The sequence below is a fragment of the Terrapene carolina genome, unplaced genomic scaffold (assembly GCF_002925995.2).
Source record: "Terrapene carolina triunguis isolate 2854851 unplaced genomic scaffold, T_m_triunguis-2.0 Scaffold132, whole genome shotgun sequence".
NCBI classification, from domain to species: Eukaryota; Metazoa; Chordata; order Testudines; family Emydidae; genus Terrapene; species Terrapene triunguis.
In genome coordinates this window covers 18,974,195-19,000,248 of record NW_020664483.1, presented here as the reverse complement: position 1 = coordinate 19,000,248, position 26,054 = coordinate 18,974,195, and the positions used below count along the sequence as shown (strand labels likewise).

The window sequence follows — 26,054 nt, the reverse complement described above, 5'->3', positions numbered from 1 at the left end:
CCCACTAGCCAGCCTGAGGTCCCTTTTACACTATACTGCTCTGACAAGCTGCAAGGCCCTTTCTAGCCTGCACTTTCACCAGCATATATAGTTAGGAACACATCCAGCTGCAATTACATGCAGTCAGGCTCTCTGACCAGCGCCTGCATGGGAAGGCTCCAGCTAAGGCAACCTCCCAACTCCTCAGGCAGGCACTTCCTCTGGAATGTAAACCCAAAATTATAACCTCTTGCGCTGCACAGGGAACTGTACAGCGTAAGCTCATAAAATTTGCCCCTTCCCTCAACGTGGAGAGGAATATGCTACAGCCTTTTGCCCTGAGTTATGATTCCCACACATGGGTTTAGATAGAGCAAAAATAAGTTTATTTACTACAAAAGACAGATTTTAAGTGATTATAAGTGATGGCAAACCGATCAAAACAGATTACCTAGCAAATAAACAAAAACGCAAACTAAGCTTAATATGCTAAATAGATTGGATATGAATAGCAGATTCTCACCCTAAGTGATGATACAAGCAGACTGCAGATTCTTATGGGGCAAACTGCACTTGTTTAAAGCTTGGAATCCCCAGGTGTTCCATTCACAGGCTAAAAATCCCTTTCGCCTGGGTCCAGCACTTCCTCTAGTTCAGACTTTGTTCCTCAGGTGTTTCCAGGAGTCTTCTTGGGTGGGGAGCCAGTGAAGAACCCAGTTGATGTCACTCTCCTACCTTATATAGCTTTGGCATATGGCGGGAACCCTTTGTTTCAAAGCCTGGTTCCCATGCCAGTCAGTGCAAAAATACTGACATCCCAAGATGGAGTCCAGCACCAGGTGACCTGGTCACATGTCCCTGTAGAGAGACAGCAGCCCCTCCCCCCCAACTGGCTGTTTGGAGCCACAGAAAGGCTCACCAGGTGGGAGATAAGCTTCTTCTAATGCCTCTTGTTTCTTCCTAATGGCTCATTAATCTGAATGGGCCCTTCCCAGCCAGTCATCTAGACTGAGAACGTTTTGCCTAGTGGGTGTTGCCCAGGAATAGCTACATGTGAAATAGATATATAGTCAATATTCATAACATTGGATACAAAAATGATTCATGCATACAAATAGGATAATCATATTCAGCAAACCATAACCTTTCCAATGACACCTCACATGCTTATCTTACATAAAATGCGTCATAATTATGATATAATTATATTTGTCTAATATCACTATGAAGAATATTCGGTGCAATGATACAGTCATCACTGTAGGGTCTTTTGGAAGGAAGTCCCCTTCTGAAGGTGTGACCTTGTCTTTCACTGGTGAAGATACTGCTGCGCCAATCTTAGACTCCCAAACCGTATTGTGGTTTAATCAGGTATCCTCATTTGGCTCTTATGATAACCTCAAAAGAAGCAACAATGGAAAACATGCATCACAATAATGCTCACAAGGAGAGATATTGTATTGACATTAAATAAGTTCCTTGCAGGCCACTGACTGATATCCTGTCTTTGAAAAGTCTTGTAGGTTGTTGCTGGTGTGGGTTTTTGTTTGTTTGTTTTGTATGTGTGGTACTTCTTCCCCTGACCATTTACAGGGGGGACGTAGTATATTATTCATCCTGGTCTGGGGACCACACACCAGAGGAGGGGTACTGACACATATACACAATGTGAAAATGTCTTGTTAGCTGTCCCTGCGAGCCTGAAAGGCTGCCTGCCTGCTACCCCAGGCTGGCTAGCACCCAAGTGCTGTAGGCGCAGTCTAGTACCACTTGGAGCTTTGATCAGGAAATCAGGATCATTCTGAAAATGGGAAGGATTTCTCACTTACCCCTTTGTAATCCCACGAAGGTGCAGTTTTATGGTGAGTGGAATCCTCAAATGCCTCTGTTTTGGTCACAGGCTCCCTGAAGTGCACAAAGCTTTAACATTGAGCCAGCCTTTTGCTTTTTTGGGACCCAGAGTCTCTGGGGTTTGCGGTATTTACCCTATAGTACCATAGTACTAGTATATAGTATAATCCCCCGATTCACAGTCCGAGGAAGGGGAGCTGGGTAGGAGCCCTGCTTCTCTCCCCAGGGATTCTAGGACCCACTTTCAGACTTGTGGGAGGGGACCAGTAGCCCAGAAAGGGTCTCTTCTTTATGGTTCTTTGTTGTCGCAGGACTTACCCCAGTTGTCTGGATAAAGTCCTCCTCATCCTCAGAGCCTCTCCCTGTTCTGCTCTCTCTCCCCTGGTTGGGTTTTTCTGCAGTGGAGTCGCAGCTACTTGGGGGGTGGGGGATAGAGGTCCCAACCTGCCTGTCTGACTTAGAGCCCTGTGCCCTTGCAGAGATAGGGTCAGCTGGCTGGCTGCCTGGTGCTTGCATGGCTGCTCTGCCAGGCCTGACAGGGGGCAGAGGAGCTCAGTGGGATGCATGCAGCAGAGGTGACAGGTGGCTATGATCACCATGCTCCCAGATGCTGGTACTTGCATAGCTGCTGTGTCATGCCTTGAAAGGGAGCAGATGAGCTTGGCAGGGAGGTGCTACAGTGCAGGGCCGGCTCCAGGCACCAGCTTACCAAGCAGGTGCTTGGGGCGGCCGCTCGGGAGAGGGGCGGCACGTCCAGCTATTCGGCGGCAATTCGGCGGAGGGTCCCTCCTGCTCGGAGCAAAGGACCTTCCGCCGAATTGCCGCCGCAGATCATGATTGCGGCTTTTTTTTTTTTTTTTTTGGCTGCTTGGGGCAGCAGAAACCCTGGAGTCGGCCCTGCTACAGTGAGGCTTGAAAACAAACAATTTAACCACTCAAAACAATGAATCTACAAGAAAAGGATGGGAGCGAAGCAAACCACCATTTGACTGCTGTCACGGAGACAGAAGATCTAGCACCAAGCAGGAAAACGGGATGTGGCTAGCATAGGCTGTGCTGCAGTTTATGGAAACTTTGGACAGGAGAGGAATAGCCCATTCATATCAGAATTGTGGGAGACACTGGGTAGCAGAAAGAGGGACTGAAAATGGCAAGAGGGGGAGAAGAGGAGGCCAGAATGGAGCAAAAGCTCACGTCCTAGCTGACAGGTCAATACTTAGGAAAGTGGTAAAAGATTCAGTTGGATTCTTTGTATTTTTAAATTGTTGGAATGAGGTTCATTTTACTTAACTGTCCAATTGTAAAGTTAATGCAAAGTAGACAAAACGAATGGGAAAGAACAGAGATTTACACAGCTTAGAATGTATTTGAGAAGCGTTTCTTATTCTGCATCTATTTCACAGTTCTCAAGTTGTCTTTGGTTAGAAATCTGAAGACTGAAGCAACATATGTAAACAAATGAAAAGTCATCACAATCAGTTTAATGAAGTGCACAGAATAGCGATTGATCATGTCAATAAAAATAAAACAATTAATTTTACATCAAGTGTGCTTTATTTCCTCCACAGGTATTCTGTTAAATAAAGCACCATATAGATACTGCCAGGCCACAGCTAAAGAGGATTCTTTACAGAATCAAATTTCTTGTGGTTGTTTAGTATACAAGTAAACTTAATTTTGATAATAAGAACCACAGCGATCTGAGGCAATCTGCCTCTATTATAAGGTACAAAACTGGCACAGAGGACACCATATTATACACAGTAAAAATGCCATAAGTTTAAATTACATCATACAGGGCAAGGAGGCCCTGTTCTCCCATACAGCCATATTAAATGAAAGCCACTACAGTGAACTCTTAATTACATAAAACATATCCATTATCTGATTGCCCTTTAAGAAAAGTACGGTAGATGCAAAAAATGTTTTAATCTGGAGTTCTGCCTGACCAAGAATTAAGCATATAAATCTATCTTGCCATTCAAGCAGAGAGCACTGGACAAACTGAAGCACAAAACAGAAATAAGCAAAACTTATACAAACAGCATTTTTGGGGGAGGGGGAAAAAAAAAAAAGACTTAAAAGCAGACATGCTCCATCTAATGTCAAGAAGCAGCTTGGTTTCCTTTGCCAGATATCCTTGTGACCACATGAATCGTAGACTCAATGGTCCTACACAGGATGTCTAAAATGTCATGCTGCTGCATGTGACTAAAAAGTCCTCTGGAATGGCCACAACTGATTGGTAAACTATTTTCAGGGTCCTGGGATGGTAAGGCTTGACCATCGCAGCCTCTTAGATCTGCTAGGTCAGATAAAACTGCTGAAATTGATGTGGAGGGGAACTCTGAGTCATCCTCAACTGCACTGGGTTCCTTGGAACTCTGCAGATCTTTAAATTCCTTGCACTCTTCAAATTTACCATTGCCTGACTGCTCTTCTGTGTGTTGTGACCTGGTAGTTAACATCATGTCTTCTGAAAAGGAAGATGGAACTTCCATTCTATATTCTTTAACAGAACTATTTTCAGGGGAAGGAGGATCTTGTTCAGTGCCAGGATCAATGATAGAAGAGTCTCTTGTCTCATTATCTGAAGTGCTTGTTGGAGTCAATGCCTCCCTTGGTTCAGTTTTCATATCACTGATGCAGCTGTCTACAGTATGCTCCTCATCGCTGCTAACCCGTCTTCTTTTTACAGGAGTAGCTCCTTCATCATCTGTAAAACCAACATACAGTTTGCAATGAAGTACATTTATCAGATTTGTTTTATATTTACATTCAAGTCTCGAGGTCTTTTATTTAATGTTTTTCACTTTCAAAAACTCTTCTGTATGTAGGCAAACAGCGCTCACTAGAGATCTCCTCAGAGGCTCATCAGATTGGAGAGATTCATTAACTAACTGCCTGCTTAAAATTTCACTTCCTTAGATTCTTGTGTGTTGCATTAGGGATTGGAATCAGCAAATCTGAAGCTCCAGTGTTAAGCGGGTAACGTAAGATCTTTACAGCAAGGACTGTCTTTTTTGTTCTGTGTTTGTACATCACCTAGAGTCATGGGGTCCTGGTCCATGACTAAGCTCTACCACAATACAAATAATAAATAATGATAATAATGATATAATGATAATAAATAATATTTTTTTGTTTGTTTAAATAGATTTCATTACATAACCTCTCTTTAATATGCTCAGATTTGTAAAAGGTTTTCCTCTCCACACTAAGTGTAATTGTTCTGGTCCAAGGAAGTAATCCTGGTCCCACTGAGGTCAATGGTAAAACGCCTTTTGATTTCTATGCAACCAGGATTTCACCCCGTGTGTTCTGGATTGACAATGCATAATGTTATGTGTACAGCATTATTAGTTTGGATGATACTGTACAGAAAAAAAAACAGGTCCCTTACCTGAGAAGTTTACAAACTAGTTTACACATGACAACAGGGAGAAATGGGAGTGAGAAGCATCACACAAAGGAAACCGATAGGTGAGATTTACATACTATAGCCTCATGAGGTTATTTATTGCATCACACACATACAGTGTCAGTTCCTATTAGTTTATCTCATTTCAGTATGCAAATTCGTCAAAATTAGGATTGTGCTTTTTTCTCTTCTTTTTATGGCACGGGAGTGGAGTCAGCACTAGAAGGCTAGTCCAAGGAAGTGGGTGTTAGAATATTTTAAAAGGGGAGGTAGGTTCCATAGTTAGCAGGTTATTTTAGACATAGGGATGATACGGGAGAAAGATACAAAAACAGTCTCAAGGCCAGTGGAGCTGGCATAGCAGAGTATGGGGGACGGGAGTGGTAGGGGATGAAACGAGAGAAGTAATATGAGGAGCTTTGAAAGTGAGGACAAGATTTTAATTTCATGCTGCAAATGTGAACCAGTGACGGGGGTGATATAGTAAGAGCAATGGGCAAGAAAAATTATTTTAGCAGAAGTATTTTGGATTATCCAGAGGGGTGCAAGGCAGGAGTCTGGTAAACCAGAGAGGTGGTGGTTGCTCTAGTCTAACTGGGAGATTTCCATGGTATGGACCAGAATCTTGGTGGTACAGCCTGAGCTGGAGATATAAGGAGGAAGAACTGGCAGGATATAGCAACAGCGTGGATATGCGAGGTAAAGGAGAGGGAGTTGAAGATTACAACAAGGTTATAAAAGGCACACCTTTAGTTTTTCTTTCTTTGGCTTCTTGCTCTTGTAATGAGTTCCTTTGTTGTTGACAAGCCCTGCATTTGTTTAGCAGATCTTGCAAAGTTGGAATCAGGGCCGAATTCAGCTGCTTAGGGGTGTGCACTGAAAGCAACAAAGCAAGTGCTCGAAGGTCCTAGAAACACCATAAACAAACACGATTACTAAAATACTTCAAACTTTATATTTACATTAATCCTACACACACACTATCTACAATTGAAATAGGTTGATTTGTGTAATAAGTAGAGATACACAGATACCAGATGTTCTGAACCCTTTTCTGCTTCCAACAGAATAGATTCCTAAACTTTGTTTACACTATCGAAATTTCTCAAAACTTTCCCACTAGTATTAGCAATGTCCTTAACGTAGACAAAGACCTACTGTGAAAAAGTTGACAATATTAAGTTGTACACTACAGAATTAGCCCCCTTGGTTAGGATTTCTTAATGCTTAATTCCAATGTGTTTTACACTAATTCTGAACAACAAAACAAAACACACTATGGTTGCCAACCTGACCGTGGAAAACCCAGCAATAGTTTAGGAAATTTTGTGTCCTGTAGAAGTGGCACTGAATACGGAGAATTAACAAAATGTAGAATTACTTGAGTGTTTCTGTCAACCCCCAGCTATTTCATACCACTGCTGGTATCTAAGCTCTGGGAGTAGAGGATTTTGCATGTGCACTGATTTCCTGTGTGAACAGTGCGCTCTGCATGTTGAGAATGCTGAAAAGGTTGTTCCACTTTTAGTCTCCAGACCATTCATTAAGTGTGGGCTCCTAAACCCAAAAGAGCCTGTCGCTGGGGGCACTGTAAGATATCACAATATACATTGGACTGTCTACATTATTCTGTTACGTAAACTTTAGCAAATCCCACTGGTTAAGTTACTAATACTGGGTCTAGACCAGTGTTAATTAAAGTATGTCACTGATCTCTTTTCGATGGTGCTGACTTTTTGTATCAATGAAGAACAAGTAAAATGAAGAAAAAGGAATAATTCCTTTTTCTTGTAGAACCAATTTCACTTAGAACAGTGGAAACAGAATTTTTTATTCATTACTAAATATTCAATAGATGGGTGAGACTTTTCTGAATGGAAGTTATGTAACAAGAAAGGAATATTAAGAATTTTTTAAGATGCTGTATAGATGAGGGGGGAAAGACCAAAGGCACGGAGTCTAAAGGTGATCTAAGATATCAACCTAGATCCAATGCATCTGTAACTAGGGTGAGAATAGGCTGTGTAGGGGCAAAGGGAACCCCCTTCCAAACATTCCTAGGTTTTATCTACCAGTTCAGAAAGGATAAGAACTGAAGGGGTACCTGAACCACCATGTCTATATGACGATGGGCCATTGAATACATAGAGGCCATCCAACCTTGCAAATGCTTGAAGTGCAGTCTGTAGCTGTACCACATAAGTACCACCACATGTCCTAGAACTTTGAGGCAGTTCTGAACTGTGAAGGCAGAAGGGCCAATAGTATGGAGGTGGGATGCAGTTCTGAGAAGGCCACTGACTCCTAAAATGCTGAGGTGGACAGACACTCCACTGGAGCTGTTGGGCAAACTTACATCGGGACACAATAGATCTGACTTCTGAGTCCAATGAGGAGTCCATTTCCTCCAACTATGGGGGAGATGAACTCATCAGTATCAGGGAGTGGGGCTGTGAGTCTGGAAAAGGGGGAACCAATGAAATCATCGCTGGCTTGCCTCTAGATGTAATCCTACGGAGAGGAACCGTGAGCATAGAAGTGACCAGTACCAAGTGATGCTCTGGGGCTTGAGTCGGGACCGCAAGAGCATGTGGTTCCAAAGTTGGTTCCTTGTGAGGCTCTTGAATCATGGGAGAAGCCGGTACCAACAAGCTGAATAACTCCCTGGCTGCCTTAAATGCCTCGGGTGCCAACGGCACCAGAAGGGGTTCTTGAGCCTGCAGGACCGAGAGGTGCGTTGATGCTTCAGGGACTGGTCTAAATGGACTCTTCCTGGGTTCCAAAGTCAGCAATCCCTGCTGGCTCACAGACTGCTCCTGGGGGTGTGATTTTTTAGGGCACCCCTATGAGTTCTTGTGAACACTTGGCGCTTTCCTGTTGGAAGGTTCTGGTACTGAATCCCTCGGAGACATATGCAATCTTTTCTTAGGCACCGGCAATACAAATCTGGTTGATGACTTCGTAAGAACAGGAGGAGAACTCCTGATAGACATGGACGTGCTTGGTACCCACTCAGAGCGGGTGGGTTCTGATGGTGGATGAAGTGCAGAATCCACGAGCAGGTACTTGAGTCTGGCAGCCTTATCCTTTTTCGAATGATGTTTGAACAAATGTGATATTTGTCACTCACACGCACCTCTCTCAGACACTTAAGGCAGCTGGAAGGAGGATCACTCACTGGCATAGACACGTTACATGAATGAAAGGCCTTGAAGCCAGGAGAATGGGGCATCAGTTTGGTATCAATCCCGGTACCCAGTCAGGGACTGGTAACCCCACACTAAAAAGACATTGTAAACTTATACTATTTACAGAATTACTATATAAGACTAAAACTAATATTACAGGTACTACATACACCGAGGGAGGAAAGATATGAAGAAACAAAGATCGCAGCTCCAACAACCATCATCACTGACAGTAGGAAGGAACTGAGAGGTGTTGGGGTCAGTGCGGCCCTTTATATCTGTGTGCAGTGGTAAGAGGTACCAGAGGGAATTCATACTGCACTGACAGGTACCGCTAAGGGAAAAATCTTTGACAACTGTGCACAAGGCATGCACACACCTACAGTGGAATGGAAATGTGGAATCACTTGAAGAAAAATTTGTTTTATTGTGAGAAAGTGGCCCAAGGAAAACAGCCCTGGAATTCTTGGAACAAGATTTGGAGAGTTTACCTTTTATGGTTGATGAAATATGCAAAGTGAAATAAGAATAGAACAGGCGCTTCCTAAGCTTCTTTAATGTTTTCCTACATTTTTCAATCTTTGGGATGATCTAATGTCTGTTTCAGAGAAATAATCAGCGGTGTTGGGTGGAGGCAGAGATGGTAAACTCTTTTTCCATATAATCACAGGTGGGACTCAGGAATGACTTTTATCAGATCTTGACTCCACTCACAGCAAGGAGGTGCCTGGGGCTGGAGTGACAGCAGCCTACCCATATGATGCAGAGAAAGAGAACAAGGGGAAACAGAAAGTGAAAAAGTAGGTAGCAGAGAGCTAAAAAAGACTGATAGAAGAATTTTGAAGAGATCAGAATGGCATTCCAGAGCTATCTGCCTATCTCCTTAACAGAGCAGAGATTTCTAGCAGGGAGTTGGTGAGCAGCCCCCTTATCCAGGGTTCAACCTGATGGACACCTCCAGCTGTCTCTGACCAGTTGGCAAAGAGGACCCTGCCTATGCATATAGTTTCAATCAATATGTCCACTCTCTAAGGCAAATCCTCACTCTGGATACAATCTACTGAAACTCTGCCATAGAAAGGAAACTTGTTTTTAAAAGGTTTTATTATTTTAATGGCTTTGAAAAATCTTACCCCATTTAAGGTAGAGCTTGCTTTGGAAATTTCAACTCGATGGCTGCTGAAATCGGATTCTAGGCTTTGATATTGATTTATTAGATTTGTAACCAGAGTATTGATTAAATTGGCACAGTTTGCTTCAGAAAACACCTGCCCCTGGACCTGTAAGAGAACACATTTATTTCAAAGCTCTGAAGACTTGAATTGTGCAAAGTAATATCCTAAACTAATGTGATGTATAACAACTGCATTTCCATTAAATATGAACACTTAAAATACCACATACCTTTAGAAGAAAGTGCGTCAAGAATGTGTACACAATATTGTTGTTAAGAAAGGTTCTTTCATCCATTAGAATACATTTAATATATTCTGCAAAAACTGGATCTTCACACAGGAGTTTAATACAGTTCTTTGACATAGCAGACTAAAGAGGAGAGAAAAATACTTTGCAATTTAATGCTGCAAAATTAGCACTGAAATTATGACACTAGTGAGAGCATTGTACATAATTATCTATTAAGGGTAAATGAAAGAATAGGCACCATCTGGAATAATGCCTGCAACATTAATTGTCATGAAAACTAACTAACTGGGTCTACTAATCCAATTAATTCATACTGAAAATGTTTGCCTGTCATTAATGAAAATAAACTACTACTAAGGACAAAAAGAAATTAATTTGCAAAAAGAACAAGGAGTACTTGTGGCACCTTAGAGACTAACAAATTTATTTGAGCATAAGCTTTCGTGGGCTAAAACCTACTTCATCGGATGCATGCAGTGGAAGATACACTAGGAAAATACATATACACAGAGAACATGAAAAAATGGGTGTTGCCATACCAACTGTAATGAGGGTAATTAATTAAGGTGAGCTATTATCAGCAGAAGAAAAAAAACTTTTGTAGTGATAATCAGGATGGCCCATTTCCAACCGTTGACAAGAAGGTGTGAGTAACAGTAAGGGGAAAAAATTAGCATGGGAAAACAGTTTTACTTTATGTAATGAACCATCCACTCCCAGTCTTTATTCAAGCCTAATTTAATGCTGTCTAACATGGCTACCACCCTGAAATTAATCTGCGTTCTTTGATTCACCTCATTTTATGTGAGGATGGAAGTTTGTCAGGAGTAGTGTGTATTTAGTGAGATCCAGCTCCCCTGGTCTCCAAAGCAACTACTGCCCCCTCTTCTGTGGGTATAAAGGGCCCTCCGGCAGTGGCACTGGTAGAGATCTGCTGCAAGAGGGGACAGGAGCCAGATCTCGGGAGGTCTCAGCCATGAATAATGATAGAAATGTAACTTAACAGTTTTTATGTTCATGAACTATAGTAAAGAGGGGTTACTCACCAGTAATTGTTGTTCCTGAAGAGCATGGACTCTGCATATTCACATTTGTGTGATATGGTGCCTCTGGCATTGAGCTGTGGAATATTACTATCGAGCACTAGTTGGAGCCACTAGTTCCTCCATCTCCCCGCCCAGAGGATTGGAGTAGCCCCAACTATCCTTCAGTCTGTTCCCTAATTTAGGAATTCACTACCTGAGACTCTGAAGAAGTGGGGAAGGTGGGCAGAAGGTGTGACTATGCAAAGGCTACATTCCGGAAGAACAGTTACTTGTAAGTAACCCCCCTTTCTACTTCGAGTGGCCTCTGCATAGTCCCGCTCATGAGAGATTAGCAAAGAGTACAACTCTTAGGAAATTCAAGGTGAACAAGGAGGGTGGTAACTACCAAAACGAGCATCAGCTCTAGATGGCAGGTCAAGAGAATATGCTGGCTACCAATCCACTCTCCCATGAGGCCTCTGTGAGGTCATGAGACACATATAGAGCTACAAGCAACAGCTTGGAAATGCTGTGAAAAAGGCCAGCAACAGGTGCTGCCTTTGGGTTCATCGGATATCTTTTGATATATGCAGGTGAATGAACAGCTGACAAGTCTTAACGAGGGTGTAAAAGAGAACTGAGGAAACAGACAAGTTAGTGGTCTGTTTTAGATGGAAATGGAGATGATTTAAGACTCCAAATGGGGATTGAGGGCACTAACCATGTCACACTTCTCATATGGACTCCTGTTTATAGAGAACTGGCCATTTGGTATGTATCTAACGAAGTCCAGGAAGTAGCTATGGATATGAGAAGTTCCTCTTCTACACTGTGTGGTACAGATGATAATCTGACAAATAGAAGACCAGAGATCCAGAGAGCTTTGAGAAAGAAAACTCCAATTCCAATTGAAAAGAAATTCATACACTACAGGGAATAACCCCGGAATGAACACCACCCACTGTAATACTCACAACACAACAATAAAGAAATCCAGATTCCTTAGTGCAGTCATGAAGGCAAAGCAGTAAGCAACCCTACTGGTCCATGGAGAAATGCTTCAATAAACTAGGGTATTACAAAGTGAGGGAGGCCCACTGTCCCAGGCATCTGAAGGAAGCTGAAATCAGAACCCCTGCTATTCGTAACATGGTCCTGGATTGTTCAAAAATCTAGAAGTCAGGGTACCAACCCTGGACAATTCAGGATCAGGTGGAGAGTCTTAATCCAACCTAAACACAAAGATCTAGTAATCTGGAAAGTGGTGCTAACATCAGACACAGGACACTTGAACCAAACTGCCAAGATTCTATTACAGTTATTGCAACATCTTGGCTGAGTCTCATCTGATCTGCAGACAGATCTCCTGAACCACTGGAACTAGAGGGAATATGTAGTGGAATTTCTGATTCCATTTAAGAAACAGATTTTGCCAGTGACACTGGCTTTTGTCTGACCCTGAAGTAGAGCTTGAGATAAGGGGTGTTGGGCTTGGTAATGAACAGGCCTAGTCTGGACTTTCCCTTTATATAATACCTGGTGGAGACCTGAGACAGACATTGGTACTCTTGGCAGATGAGTTTCTGGTCTTGATCAATGGGAGAAAGTCTTACAGATTAGACAAACTGTTTTCAACTCCAGAACCCTAAAGTAGAAGCTTTAATTTCCAACAGTGACCATATTCTATAAAAGGGTTGAGAACAAGATGACCATCTTACTCCATCTGGAAATATCCCTGTCCATAGTAAGAAAGGAAGGAATCTCGTGATGAACGTGTTATCTTTACCGTCTGCATCTCGAATGGCCCAGCTGTAAGTAGCATCAATAAGGTATGTTTCCCTTTGTAATTAATCTTATGGAGGCCATACAAAGGCCTGGAGAAAAGGTATCACCAGTTATACTGATAAGGATCCTGTCTGTAGACCAAAGTCTAGATACAGACATTTTTGCATGAATGATTTGATGTCTGAGACAGTTAGGACAGGTTAGCAGCGTTCTCAATTTTTTTAATGTTGTTTTAAAAGCAAAGTATCTTGTGGATACTTGTGATTAATTGGAGTGATATAACAGAGCTGGATTTTGTTGCATGAAAAGGGTTGATATAATGCCAATGCCACCTTACAGATAGCAGTTTGCCGTATAGCGTTGCTGTACCGTTTCTTTATTTTTCGGACTGAAGAAAGACTCTGCTAACTAACTGTTAATCTAACTAGAAAGAAAATAGCCCCAAAAGGCAAAATCAAAAGAGAAATGGTCAAGAAAAGCACTGAGGACACTGGGCGTGATTTGAGCTCACTGAAAGAAAAAGCAACAGGTTGGGCCACTCGCTCCTTTATACCCCTGGCATCCTTTGCAAGGGAGGGGAAGGAGCAAGCAGCCCCAAAACATAGTGCTCACTAGAAAAATTCTGCAGCTGAACGCCAGAGGTGCCATATCCCCCAAGTGGGAATATGCAGCCATTGTGTCAGTAGTGTTACCGCTGTGTCAGCATTTCCACTAAAAACTGCGTATCTTCATGATTTTAGAACTTGGGTTATATACATCTCTTCAAGCCTGCAACTTGACAAGTAATCTAGGGTAATTTAATTTTTTTAAACTTTATTTGAAAAAAGTCTGTAGTTGTTTTCACATAAGCGCAGGAGTGCTGATGGGTGTCCTGGACAAATTCTAACTTAGGTAAGTATATTCTAATTACCTAAATTCCTCCTGCACTTTCAACTGGGTATGGTATTCTTCACTCCCTATCCTAAACTGTTGGGTGAAATGGTTATATGCTATTAAAAAATTCTATTCTAGATCTACAGATTAGATTTATTGATCTTTTATATATATATTGCACTCTTCGTTGTGATATTTGGGTATACTACAACTCTGAAGAGGCTGGATTTCAATGGTGGGCGAAGCAATCTCTATCGACAAGCACAAGCTCCAAGCCTACTAATATTTATGCATGTGTGTAAAGTTAGTAGCATACAAAAGTGTTTGCAGGATCAGGGCTATACATATCTGCATATCAGTTAGCTTTTTTTTTTTTTTTTTATTAAAGATCCCTCAGGATAAAAGTCACAATATAAACACAAGGTGTTACTAATTGTTAACATTTAATTTTAAAAATGTTAAAGTTGTGAACAAATTAACAACACCCAATACATTTAAAGTGTACTGAATTTAATTAGTAATTAGTCTTATGAATTGCTGTTTAAAAAGTAACTAGCTTTAAAACATTTACAGTTGTCACATCTTGTAAATATTCTTGTTCAGTTAGTTCTCAAACCCATTTAAATTTTACCTGAGTCTGGCACAGCTCAGTCCAAAGTTTGGGAAACAATGCAAGATGAAGTGGTAAACCTTCATAAGCAACGAGGACACCTGAAATGTTAAGAGAAAACAAAACTGATGACATAAAGAACTACCTAAAACTGATCTTTGTAGGATATATTTATTTTTTGACCTGAATAGTTTTGAAGCACCAAACAAATTCAGAGGACTATATCCTAAACCAATTACATATGACCACAAAGGTCTAGCATCTAGAATGGTTTTTATAGTACAGTTAGTCAACAGAACAGGACTTTGTTCTACATTTTTACCTGCTGAGTCTAAAATGTAGCATCTGATCTCAGTGTTGTTTTCTTTTAATTCTTTAGCTGGAACAATTTATCAGTTTTCTTATTTTTTGAGAAACAAAGCAGCATGAGCACAACAAACAGATTTGAAATTTCTTAAGCTTCATCTTCACCTCAAGCCACAACTTTATCTACATACACTTAATGAAACATTGGCTAGGTAACACAGTGATCAATAGCAAAGGTTACACATTCTTGATAAACACTTCAGCAGAAAAATCCCACACTAAATAGTAATTTTGCTGTGTGGTTCATGGCTTGAACAAAGAATGAGTGGGTGACTCAATGGCTTAATTAATTCCTACCTGTAAAAGCCAATCCACACTACCTCCATAATTTTGTAACTAGTCAGAAAGATAGCTCTTATCAGTTACAAAGAAACTCTCCTGACAACATAACCATGTTTGTGTATCTACACCTATCATGCTACCTAACTATATTGTATTGTGAGAAAATCTGAGTAGTTATTCCAGAAGATGCACACACAGAGCACCACTCGTATGTGTGGCAATTCACTTTAGGATGTCCTACACAGAGAGAGCTCGGATGAAGAAGGACTGCTGAACTCGTTAGACAGGCAGAGTAAAAAAATTAGTGTCCTGGAATTTTTATAGAAAGACTACTCTAGGCCTCTGGCAAGGGTGAAACACAGCTGCCATGTGTGGAGGTAAAAACCATTTTCACTAGATGAGTTCAAACTCAGCTAAAAGTTATAGTGTGGTCAGGCCGTAACTCACTAACTAGAATCAGGCCCAGGTCTATAGTGACAGAGTTGGTGCCCTCTGATGGCTCTTTGGTTGCTTATGTAAAATGAATTGGTGGTCTCAATTCAGCTACTACTACACAGATGAGGCGTCCACATCCCAGAAACCACTGTCAGAGTTGGCACTAATTGGCACACTTGTTAGCAGTCTCAGCAAGGCTGAGGATTAAGGTCTAGATTTGTAAAGGTATTTAGGTATTGCTGTGCTCAGCTCTGCAATACAGAACTGATTCAGGAGCCTAAATCTGATTTTCAAAAGGGATTTAAGCATTTTGGAGCCTAAATCCAATTGACTATCAATATACTGAATTATATTTTAAAAAGTAAGTACATAGTTTCGCATAATTGCCACTACAAAACATCTCAATGACTAAGGAAGTCTGTTTAGGTAGGATTTACTGTTTAACTGCCATACTTACTCATCTTAACTAAAGTTTCGGTAAACTTTTCACAGTTGATTGCAACTCGACATAATAGATGAATGAACTGATGATACGAAAAGAAGTAGTCTAGAAGCATACGATCATAAACATCATCTTTACCCTGAAGATTTAAGAAGACAATTTATAAATAGATTAAGTTTAAATTAAGCAACTGGGCAACTACTTGACATACCTAAAAATTTAGTTAATGAGCTGTAAGTTTTCTATGCATTTAATAATATACTGCTGTATAACTTGATGAGAATTTCCAAACCTAACTCAAAACAGATGTGATGTGAATAAAATTAGATGCTAATTTGCAGATCAGTGTACATACATTCAGTTTTTAAAGGGCATATCAATAACCAGATTAATATCTGTTTGCAACACACAAAACGTTCTTTAAAGACAGTTTTATAGATGGGCCCTAACAAATTCACTGCCATGAAAAACATGTCACAGACCGTGAAATCTGGTCTTTTGTGTGCTTTTACCCTATACCAGGGGTTGGCAACCTTTGGCACCTGGCCCATCAGGATAAAGGTTTATTTGGAGTGTTCGCAGGCACGGAGCCCCGCAGCTCCTACTGGCCATGGTTCGCCGTTCAGGGCCAATGAGAGCTGCGGGAAGCAGCACTGGCCGAGGGACATGCTAGTCGCCGCTTCCCACAGTTCCCATTGGCTGGGAACGGCGAACCGCAGCCAGTGGGAGCTGAGGGGCTCAGTGCCTGCGGATGCTCCAGATAAACAAACTGTCCTGTCCACGGCTTTACCCTGATGGGCTGGGTGCCAAAGGTTGCCGACCTCTGCCCCATACTATACAGATTTCACGGGGGAGACCAGCGTTTCCAATTAGGTGACTCCCAAGCCATACCTAGGTGGTGGGGTCAGAGTTATAGAATCGCTGATTGGAGCACTGCTCTGCCGAAAGCTGCATCATCTCTGGCATGCTGAATGGTGACATAATGAGAGATGAACATATGCACCGAGGACCAAGTTGCTGTCCTGCAGATTTCTTGTATCAGGGACTTGGGCCAGGAACGCCTCCAGTGAGGCCTGTGCTTTAAGTGCCGGCTCGTAGCACATATGGATGCAGGACGTGATCCAGCAAGATATTCTTTGAGATGAAACTGGGAGACCTTTCATCCGGTCTGCCACCACTACGGACAACTGGTTTGACTTCCTGAACGGCTTAGTGCAATCGATGTAGAAGCTAGTGCCGGCCGAACATCCAGGGAGTGCAGACTCTGCTCACAGCCACTGGTATGAGGCTTAGGATAAAAAACAGGCAGGAAAATGTCCTGACTAGTGTGGAAGTGCGACACAACTTCAGTAAGAAAGGTCGGGTGACGTTGGAGTTGCACCTTATCCATGTGGAAAACTGTATAGGGTGGATCGGAGGTAGGGGCCTTTAACTCAAGACACCCTCCTTGCTGATGTAATGGTGACCAGAAAGGCTACCTTCCACGACAGATAGAGAAGGGAGCAAGTCGCCAGCAGTTCAAATGGGGCCCCCATCAGTCTGGAGAGGACCAGGTTAAGGTCCCACATGGGAACAGGCTGTCTAATCTGGGAATGTAGCCATTCCTGACGCTTGAGAAACCGGCCAACCATAGGGTTGGCGAAGACGGAGCATCCAAGCTGAGATAGCAGCGAGATGTACCTTTATGGATGACACTGCCAGGCCTTGCTGTTTCAGGTGCAGAAGGTACTCTAAGATGAGAGGCATTGGTGTTTGAAGTGGGGGTGTATTACACTGGTCACACCAGCAAGTAAACCTTTTCCACTTTGCCAGATATGAGGCCCTAGTGGTGGGCTTCCTGCTGCCGAGTAAGACCTCCCTAACTTGTTCCAAGCACAGAAGCTCCATGGGGTTCAGCCATGAAGCTTCCAGGCAGTGAGGTGGAGGGACTGCAGGTCAGGGTGATGAAGATGACCGTAGTCCTGAGTGATCAGGTGGGGGAGGAGTGGCAATGTGATCGGGGTGACCATCGACAGTTCCAGGAGCGTGGTGTACCAGTGTTGTCGAGGCCACGCTGTTGCCACCAGAATTATCTCCGCCCCATCCCTGCGTAACTTGAGTAGGACCCTGTGCACGAGTGGGAACAGGGGAAAGGCATAGAGCATGCAGCCTCCCCAGGGTAGCAGGAATGCATCTGTGATTGAGTCTGGGCTGTCTCTGGAAGGAGCAGAACATTGGGCACTTTCTATTGCTCTGGGTGGCGAACAGATTGACCTGGGGAAACCCCCACCTTTGGAAGTATATGACATCTGGCTGGATGGACCACTCGTGGTTGTGGAAAGACCTGCTGAAGTGGTCCACCAATGCGTTCTGAACTCCTGGTAGAGAGAATGCTTCCAGGTGAATGGAATGGGCTATGCAGAACTCATATAGCTGGAGGGCTTCCCGCCACAGGGGAGAAGAACGGGCTCCACCCTGCTTGTTGATGTAAAACATGGCAGTGGTGTTGCCGTCATAACTGCCATGCACTGGCCTTGTAGTTGGGCCTGAAAGATTTGGTATGCTAGTCACACTGCCCTCAGCTCCTTGATATTGATATGAGAGAGAGCTCGTCCTGTGACCAGAGGCCCTGTGTTTGGAGGTCTCCCAAATGCACGCCCCATCCCAGAGCTGACGCATCCGTTACCAGGGACAAGGGGGGCTGGGGGCTGCTGAAGGGACTCTCACACACTGTCTGAGGGTCAAGTCACAGTTGGAGGGACTCGAGTACTTGCTCTGGCACCGTGACCAGAGCTCAGGCTGTCGCACCCCGGGCGATAGGTCGAAGTGAACCATGCCTGGAGTGGCCTGAGCCTCAGTCTGGCGTCCCGGACCACGTAAGTGCAGGCTGCCATGTGGCCGAGGAGACTCAGGCATCCCCTTGCTGCAGTGGTCGGGTACTGCCTGAGGCCTTAAATGATGTCTGCCATGGTTTGCCTGAACTGAGTCCAACACTGCCCCGATTAACTCAATTTTTTGAGTCGGTGATAAGGTTGACATGCTCATGTTGAGGAGGAGCCCCAGTCTCTTGAAAGTGGATCTGATTAATCGGACTTGGGACTCCACCTGTTCCCTGGTGCGCCCCCTGAGCAGCCACTCATTGAAGTAGGGGTATACCTGCACCTGCCTCCTTCGGAGGAAGACTGCTACAACTGACATGCACTTGGTGAACACTCGGAGAGCTGTTGACAGGCCGAAGGGAAGGACCGTGAAAGGATAATGTTTGAGATCGACCACAAACTGAAGGAATCGTCTGTGTGCAGGTCGAATAGCTATGTGAAAGTACGCATCTTTCATGTCAAGGGCGGCATACCAGTCTCCCAGATCCAGAGAAGGGATAATTGTATGCATGTGGAACTTCAACTTTATCATGAACTTGTTGAGTCCTCGCAGGTCTAGAATGGGTCTGAGACCCCCCTTGGCCTTGGGGATTAGAAAGTATCAGGAATAGAATCCCTGGCCCCTGAGGAACCTCCTCCACTACTCCTATGGCTAGGAGCGCCCGAACCTCCTGAATAAGGAGTTGCTCGTGAGAAGGGTCCCGTAAGGGGGATGGGGAAGGGGGATGGGATGGAGGGGAGGAGCAGAATTGAAGAGAATATCCCACTTCTACAGTAAGAAGAACCCATCAGTCCAATGTTATTCGGGACCAAGCATGGCAGAAGTGGGACAGACGATTCAAGAAACAAGGGGAAGGATCCGGTGTTCTGGCAGGTGCACCGTCCTTGGGCACACCTTCAAAAGGCCTGTTTGGAGCCCGATGATGGCTTAGTTGGGCCCTGGTGGAGGATGGGGAGGCTTCCGCCTCTTTCATGTCAAGGGCGGCATACCAGTCTCCCAGATCCAGAGAAGGGATAATTGTATGCATGTGGAACTTCAACTTTACCATGAACTTGTTGAGTCCTCGCAGGTCTAGAATGGGTCTGAGACCCCCCTTGGCCTTGGGGATTAGAAAGTATCAGGAATAGAATCTGCTCCTCCTTCTAGAGAAATCCTACCTCAGTCAAGGAGGATAAGGGCGTTGTTGCTGTTGCAGCCTGAAGTGTTTGCATTGGGTTGCTGGTGTGTGCATACCCAATTACTTCATTGTCACCCGGTAGTCTTTTAGGCTGCGCAGCCTGGAGTCTGTTTGCTCCGCAAACAGGCCTGCCCCATCGAATGGCGGGTCCTGCAGAGTTTGCTGCACCTCTGGGGATAAGCCAGATGCCTGTAGCCATGAACTCCTCCTCATGACTATCCCTGAGGAAAGGGTGCAGTGCCGCAGCATCCAGAGAGGCCTGCAAAGAGGTCCATGCTACTTCTTTGCCCTCCTCAACAATATCCCCAAACTCCTCCCTGGACTCCAAGGGCAACAATTCCCTAAATTTCAGCATGGATGTGACATTCCCCTGGTGTTATCTGGACTGGTGATCTGCTGGGTGTAGGCAGATGCAACATCGCCGGCTTGCCCCATGACAGTGCCACTTTCAGTAGCGCTGGGGGCTTGTCCCGGAAAGCCAGGGACCTCGGTGCAGTCATGGCTTTGAGATCCCTCATGGCCTCTAAGGTGTCTGGGGTGGATGGCATCCCCACCTCTTCCACCATATGGCTTGGGGAATCCAAAGGTACTGGACTCAACGGTCCCCTTTACGGTGCAGAAGTCGACGGTGCCGGTTCCAAACATCACGGTGTTGGGTGCTCCTTCCTGGGATGCGCTCCAATGGCCGACTCCGAGGGATTGGGTCTCGAAGGCGGAGATCCACTCCTACCCTGCTTCTGGTGCCGCTCCTGCGGCGCAAAGGAATGAGATCGGTGCCAGACAATTCCCGTTGGCTTTGGTTGCATTGCCGTTGGTCCCTATGTCCTTCCTATGTCCATCTACCACGGATGCCGGAGCGCTCCGCACCGATGAACTTGGTGCCGTGTCTTGCTGCACAGAGGTGGATTGCAGTCTGAGAGCCGCCTCTATAAGAAGATGTTTTAAATGGAAGTCCCACTCCTTTTTCATTCTAGAGTGAAACCCTTTACAAATCCTGCACTTATCAGCCTGGTGCGCCTCCCCCAGACACTTTAGACAAGCGTCGTGGGGGTCGCCCGTTGGCATGGGCTTATTGCAGGATTTGAACCCTTGGGACCGAGACATGCCCCAAGTCCCCAAGGGGAGATAGGCAGTTGGGGTGGAGGGGAAACCCCCACACCCAACAGCTAAAACTACTAACACTAACTAACTACAAATACAAGTAACACTAAACTAACACGAACTGAAAGCTAGAAGAATGAGAGGAGAACTTGTTAAGCAAGTCGCCACAGTTCCAATGACCGTCACTGGTGGTAAGAAGGAAATGAGGAGGCGCCAGGTCGGCAGGGTCATATATTGAGTGCCATGGAGGTGACACCCCAGAGGGCTCTGCAGCCGACCTGACGGGTGCCACTAAAGGAAAAACTTTCCAATGACTGTGCACATGGCACGCACACACCTAATTGGAATCGATATGAGGAATCAGTCGAAGAACAACCAAATTTTCAAAGACATATATAGCCCAATCAATAAAATCAGGTCTGCAGTTTTGCATTCCAAAGTTTTCACATATAATTTCTGCATCCAAATTTTTGGATTTAGATGCTCAAGCATTGGCATGCACAGATCAGATAGTTAGAAATCTAAGTATCTGAGATTCATGCATGCAAACACAATTTAATGAAAAAACACACAGATGAAAAATACATAAGCAAAAATATTAGCAAGAAAGATGGTTGGTGCAATTTTAGAGACTTCTTTTAAAACTGGCTCTTAATACTAAAGAATTATTGATTATAAAATGTGGGCTCATACACTATATAAATATTTGTAATGGAAATTCATAATATTACATCATTTTGGGCACAGGCACCACCACATAATTCAAACCCACTGAGGATAATTTTAAATTTCATAAGTACAGTTTTTAAAATTTGCTTACACAGTAAGTTAGTGGGTAAACACATTGTACAAGGCATCATTTTGAAAGCACTTAAAATTTTGCTTTCTTTACAAGCTACAAATATGTAATGCTATTGACAGGAAAACAGGTTTCCCTATGTCCATATATGTACATACCTTGCTGGCTTCCATCATCGTAGGCAAGAGGCACATATTGAGTTCAGGACGAGGAGGACGGATATTACTTTTCCCTCCTATTAATTTCAGATTTTCACGACAGGGGAAATAAGGTCCAAGAGACACTGTAGTGTAAATTAGGACAAAATGATGAACAATTTAAAAGGTCAACACTAGCACCCCTCAATGCACACAAAGAGCAATTGTATTGAAATTCAACTGTAAAATACAACAATTAGAAATACATACTTGGGATATTACTGTGGTGGTATGTACAATGGTTGTGCTGCAGAAATGGAACCAAAGTGTGCAGGAAATCATGAGGGCTTAAAAGCACAAGCTCCTTGAGGACATCTACAAATGAGAAGTTGGTTTTGCTATTACACAAAGTTATTTCTTAAGTGTAAACATGACTTATGGCTCATGCATCTGAAAACCTGATCTATTTGGTATTACTTCTGCTAGTGCACATTGTGGAGGCAGGCTTTATAGTGAACAAAATTTAATGTGAAAACACCTGAAATAATCAAGGTTCCTTCACCTCTACCACTAGAAGAAAACCTAATCAGTGTTATATCAACTTTCCCTTAACAACCAATAAGAGGGGTGTCAAACTGTAGGAAGTAGAAGCTCAAGAAAATTACCCTCTTTGCTTCTTCTTTACCATATCAGGTCTGATGCCTGGAAAATGGCAACCAGCAGCAGCCAGGACGACAATGACAAGGGCACTCAAAGTAACAGGAAAAGGCATACAAATTATATTAAAAATAGGTTTAATTTGGACAGTGGGTTAGGCCTTCACAAACAAGAAAAAAATGCAGATTCTACTCCTTAAAAAAATCAGATAAAGCCTTTCAGAAGAAGTTTGCTAATGCAAGAAGACAAGAATTTCTTGGTATGACGTCCATTCCTACAAGTTAAACACCCCACCAGGAATCAAGAAGCAAGAAACATCATAGCCCGGTACTTTTAAAAGCTATTTAACATGTCTTTTTACTTTTACTGTTGCATTTTTTTAGTAAATGGGGCATAGAAATGGACACGGAGTTCTTACTCGGGGTAACGAGGTTTCTGTGCTTCACAACAAATGAGTTTTCCCACTAACTTTAAATATTAATTTAGTTACCCTGTGGATGCTAAATTAAAGATCTGGAACTTGATTCTGATCTTACTAACACTGTAGAAAATCTATTGATTTCAACAGAGTTATTCCTGATTCACACCAGTATAAGCGAGAATAGAATAGAATCAGGCACCAGGCTTTTAAACAAGCTAGATGAATAATATAAAATGATGCCTAACAAATCCTAAATGTTCATTTTATTCTTGATATACAAGGATTAGTAAGATTCTTGGGAAAATAAACAATAATTCTATTAATGTCAAGAAATTAACAAATCCAGTGTGCAGAACATTCATAAATAATCGTAATATAGAACTGTTTCTGTTAATTTTAATTTAGTTATATAGAAAGAATCTTTCCGGACTGCAGTAGCATTAATACAACTTACCAATGCAAGCATTTCTAAGTTCTGAAGGACTGTAAGAATTTAGCAGAGTTAAGAGTTTATGGGCAAATTCAATTCGCTCCTGCCACTGGATTAGCGCTTGCTTCACATCTGCAAATACAAAAACATGCTAAGTTATCTGTCATTCCAAATTCTTGACAACTTTTAATTCCTGAAGTAAGAAAGAAAATGGTCACATGGAGCAATTAAAACGATCATTGTATCAATTTTATAAACGTGATCTTAATCAAATTAGAAACCTAAGACTTGTCACTGGTCTACTGCTGTCAAAACTATACTATTTATTTTTAGATACATTTTAACACTTTAATAATTAAATTAATTTAGTCACTGTTAATGTCGAGAAAAAGAGGATTCCCAAAGGTTACATAGCAACGAGACAAACTATGAAAGAATTTCTGTCCATGAAAATTAATTAGTTCAAACAAACTAAAGCCTTTAATCTCTATTAAAAAAAAAATCATTACCAAACCTTTTCTCTGAAGATATGGACGTGTTGATTTAAGGACCGAGAGGAATATTGACAAAAGTTCCACCAGGTCTCCAGTCACGTGACAAGCTGTGGCCTCATGATACATCATGTGCAATGTGTTAAAGGACTACAAAAAAAGAAAGTAAAATGAAAGCAAAAGTTTATACTAACAAATTAAAATTTATTATTATTTCTAATTTAATCCTACAGATACTATTTTTACATTTATTTTACTACCACAGAAAGATGTATCAAAATGTTTTGTGATAGAAGCTGCCAGATATAAAGTTACTCAAAGAAGAATTCATTATATACAGTAGGTTGTCCAAATAATGAACAGTTAGTTAACTATGAACAAATGATTGTCAAAAAGAAAGTAATTTTAAGTAATGCTCTAATATCATTTCCTGCCCTAGTACAGAGTTTTGGTATTATGGAGAGATGGTAGTCTGTCCATGATTTAGACTGTGATTTGCTACTGATTTTTATCCTACTCTAAATTTCACTAATACTAGAGCAATAAGAAATTTCTCACTGTGTGCCTGTGGAAAATGAGTTTAAAAATGCTATTGAAAAACAGAGCAAACTCTGCATGCACACGCAAACAGTCTGATTCAGGAAACAGAAAAGCTTTGCAAACACATCCAGCTTAGTTTATAAAATCTGTAAAACGAAGAGATTTGCTTCAAGGTTAATGCAATCTGTGCATGCATAGCCTGTGCAGTTTTTAAGTTGCATAAGCTAAACACTTCTGGCTCAAGGCAACTACTTAAATCTGCATAAGCAGCAGGTGGAGACATTGAAGTCTAAAACCCAAAGAGCCAAGTAGAGCCCAAAACACTTAAGATTTTACAAATCTTTAATCCCAATTTGTCCAGAAACAAAGTTCTATTAAGGAGGCGTGGGAAAGGGACTTGGGTGCACATATTTAAGAAAACAATGGTTACAGAATAATCATATATAGTCTAGTTAAGTTTATGTGCATTGTTTACAGACATACAATATAAAATTCTGTGTCAGCTGAATTATTACTACTGCTCTAACAAAAGCATCTTCTGGGGATTTTTGACTTAGAGAGAAATTGTAGTGGTATAGGCTACTCATATTGCTGGCAATATACAATATTGCAAGGATTTTGGCAAAGAAGATATTTACTCTGCTTGAATGCCAATTATGTTTCAAACATCCAACAGATAAGGAAATACTATATATATTAATCTCCCTCAAAATATAATGCAAAACCTTAATTATGATCTATATTGATACCAGGAGAAAGATTCAGAATACACTGTCAACCCTTTGCAGTGAGGAAATCTATTCTGCTGACGTGGAAGGTTCTTAATGCTGTTTATTTAACATATAAAAACACCTTTAGCAGACAAGTGACAGCATATGGTCTATAATATAGTACAGTAGTTACAAGTTGAAGAGCAGCTCAGACAAGACATTGCTTATACCACACTGTGGCCTTATCCAGCTTCCAGATCCTTTAATGGAGTTGTATTGGGTCCAGTGTTAGCCTTTCTGCATGAAGCACCCTTCAACTAGAGGGTGAACCTAGCTGTTAAGTAGCAAAACTAATTATGCTTTATTTCTAGACATATCTTCGTAATGTCCTGTGCCAACTCCCCCCCTCCCTAAAAACAAGTTTGATATAGGAATAGTTAAGAGTTTGGTTCATAAATTTGTTAGCTCAAATTTCTTACATCTAAACATTTCTAAGAGACAAAAGGCAACCAGCAAAAATTTCAGAGCAAATACAGTTTAGTAGGTTTACTTTTATATCAGTTTTAAAAATTTACATGGGTTTTATTATAGCATTACAGAGTTTTGATTTTGTGATTTCTTTTCTTTAAAAAAAGAAAAGATTTGTTTAGGTTTTTATATAGCTTTTGTTATTAACATTGTCATCACTGGGAAATTCAAACTTCTGAGATCAACTAGCTAAGGATGAACACTTGAAGATGTCTGGTTTTATAAGCATTTTAGGATTGAATCACCTCTCCCCACATTTTTTAGGTAGTTTTAAAATGGCTGATACTGGGTTAAAAAAAATACTTAAAGCAAGCATATTTATCAGTGAGGAAGTGATGAGACCCCCCCCCCATCCTTTCAGATGATGAGTCAATGGGAAAGGAAGATGCTCATTTGAACTAAGTGACAATGAAATATTTACCTCAGTCATCAGGATTAAGCCTCTATTAAACACAACAAGAAGTCTGTCTTCATCAGATTCTAATAATATTCTGAAGGCACTAGAAAAGAAAGAAAGACTTA

The 26,054-nt window shown here is 42.1% G+C and overlaps 1 protein-coding gene across 1 annotated transcript in view; it reads right to left on the bottom strand.

The window, feature by feature from the left end:
- Positions 1-3,291: 3,291 nt before the first annotated feature.
- The window catches only part of USP34 (ubiquitin specific peptidase 34), a 257,649-nt gene continuing 234,886 nt past the window's right edge, over positions 3,292-26,054 (bottom strand). Inside the window, exons 69-79 of the mRNA XM_029911897.1 lie at positions 25,954-26,032; positions 23,778-23,904; positions 23,288-23,395; positions 22,026-22,130; positions 21,777-21,901; positions 15,698-15,821; positions 14,179-14,258; positions 9,844-9,984; positions 9,573-9,719; positions 5,999-6,158; positions 3,292-4,546 (exon numbers count right to left, since the gene is read on the bottom strand). Coding sequence (XP_029767757.1) covers positions 3,936-4,546; positions 5,999-6,158; positions 9,573-9,719; positions 9,844-9,984; positions 14,179-14,258; positions 15,698-15,821; positions 21,777-21,901; positions 22,026-22,130; positions 23,288-23,395; positions 23,778-23,904; positions 25,954-26,032 — 1,807 coding nt within the window. The 3' untranslated portion in view covers positions 3,292-3,935. The remainder of the gene's footprint in view (positions 4,547-5,998; positions 6,159-9,572; positions 9,720-9,843; positions 9,985-14,178; positions 14,259-15,697; positions 15,822-21,776; positions 21,902-22,025; positions 22,131-23,287; positions 23,396-23,777; positions 23,905-25,953; positions 26,033-26,054) is intronic.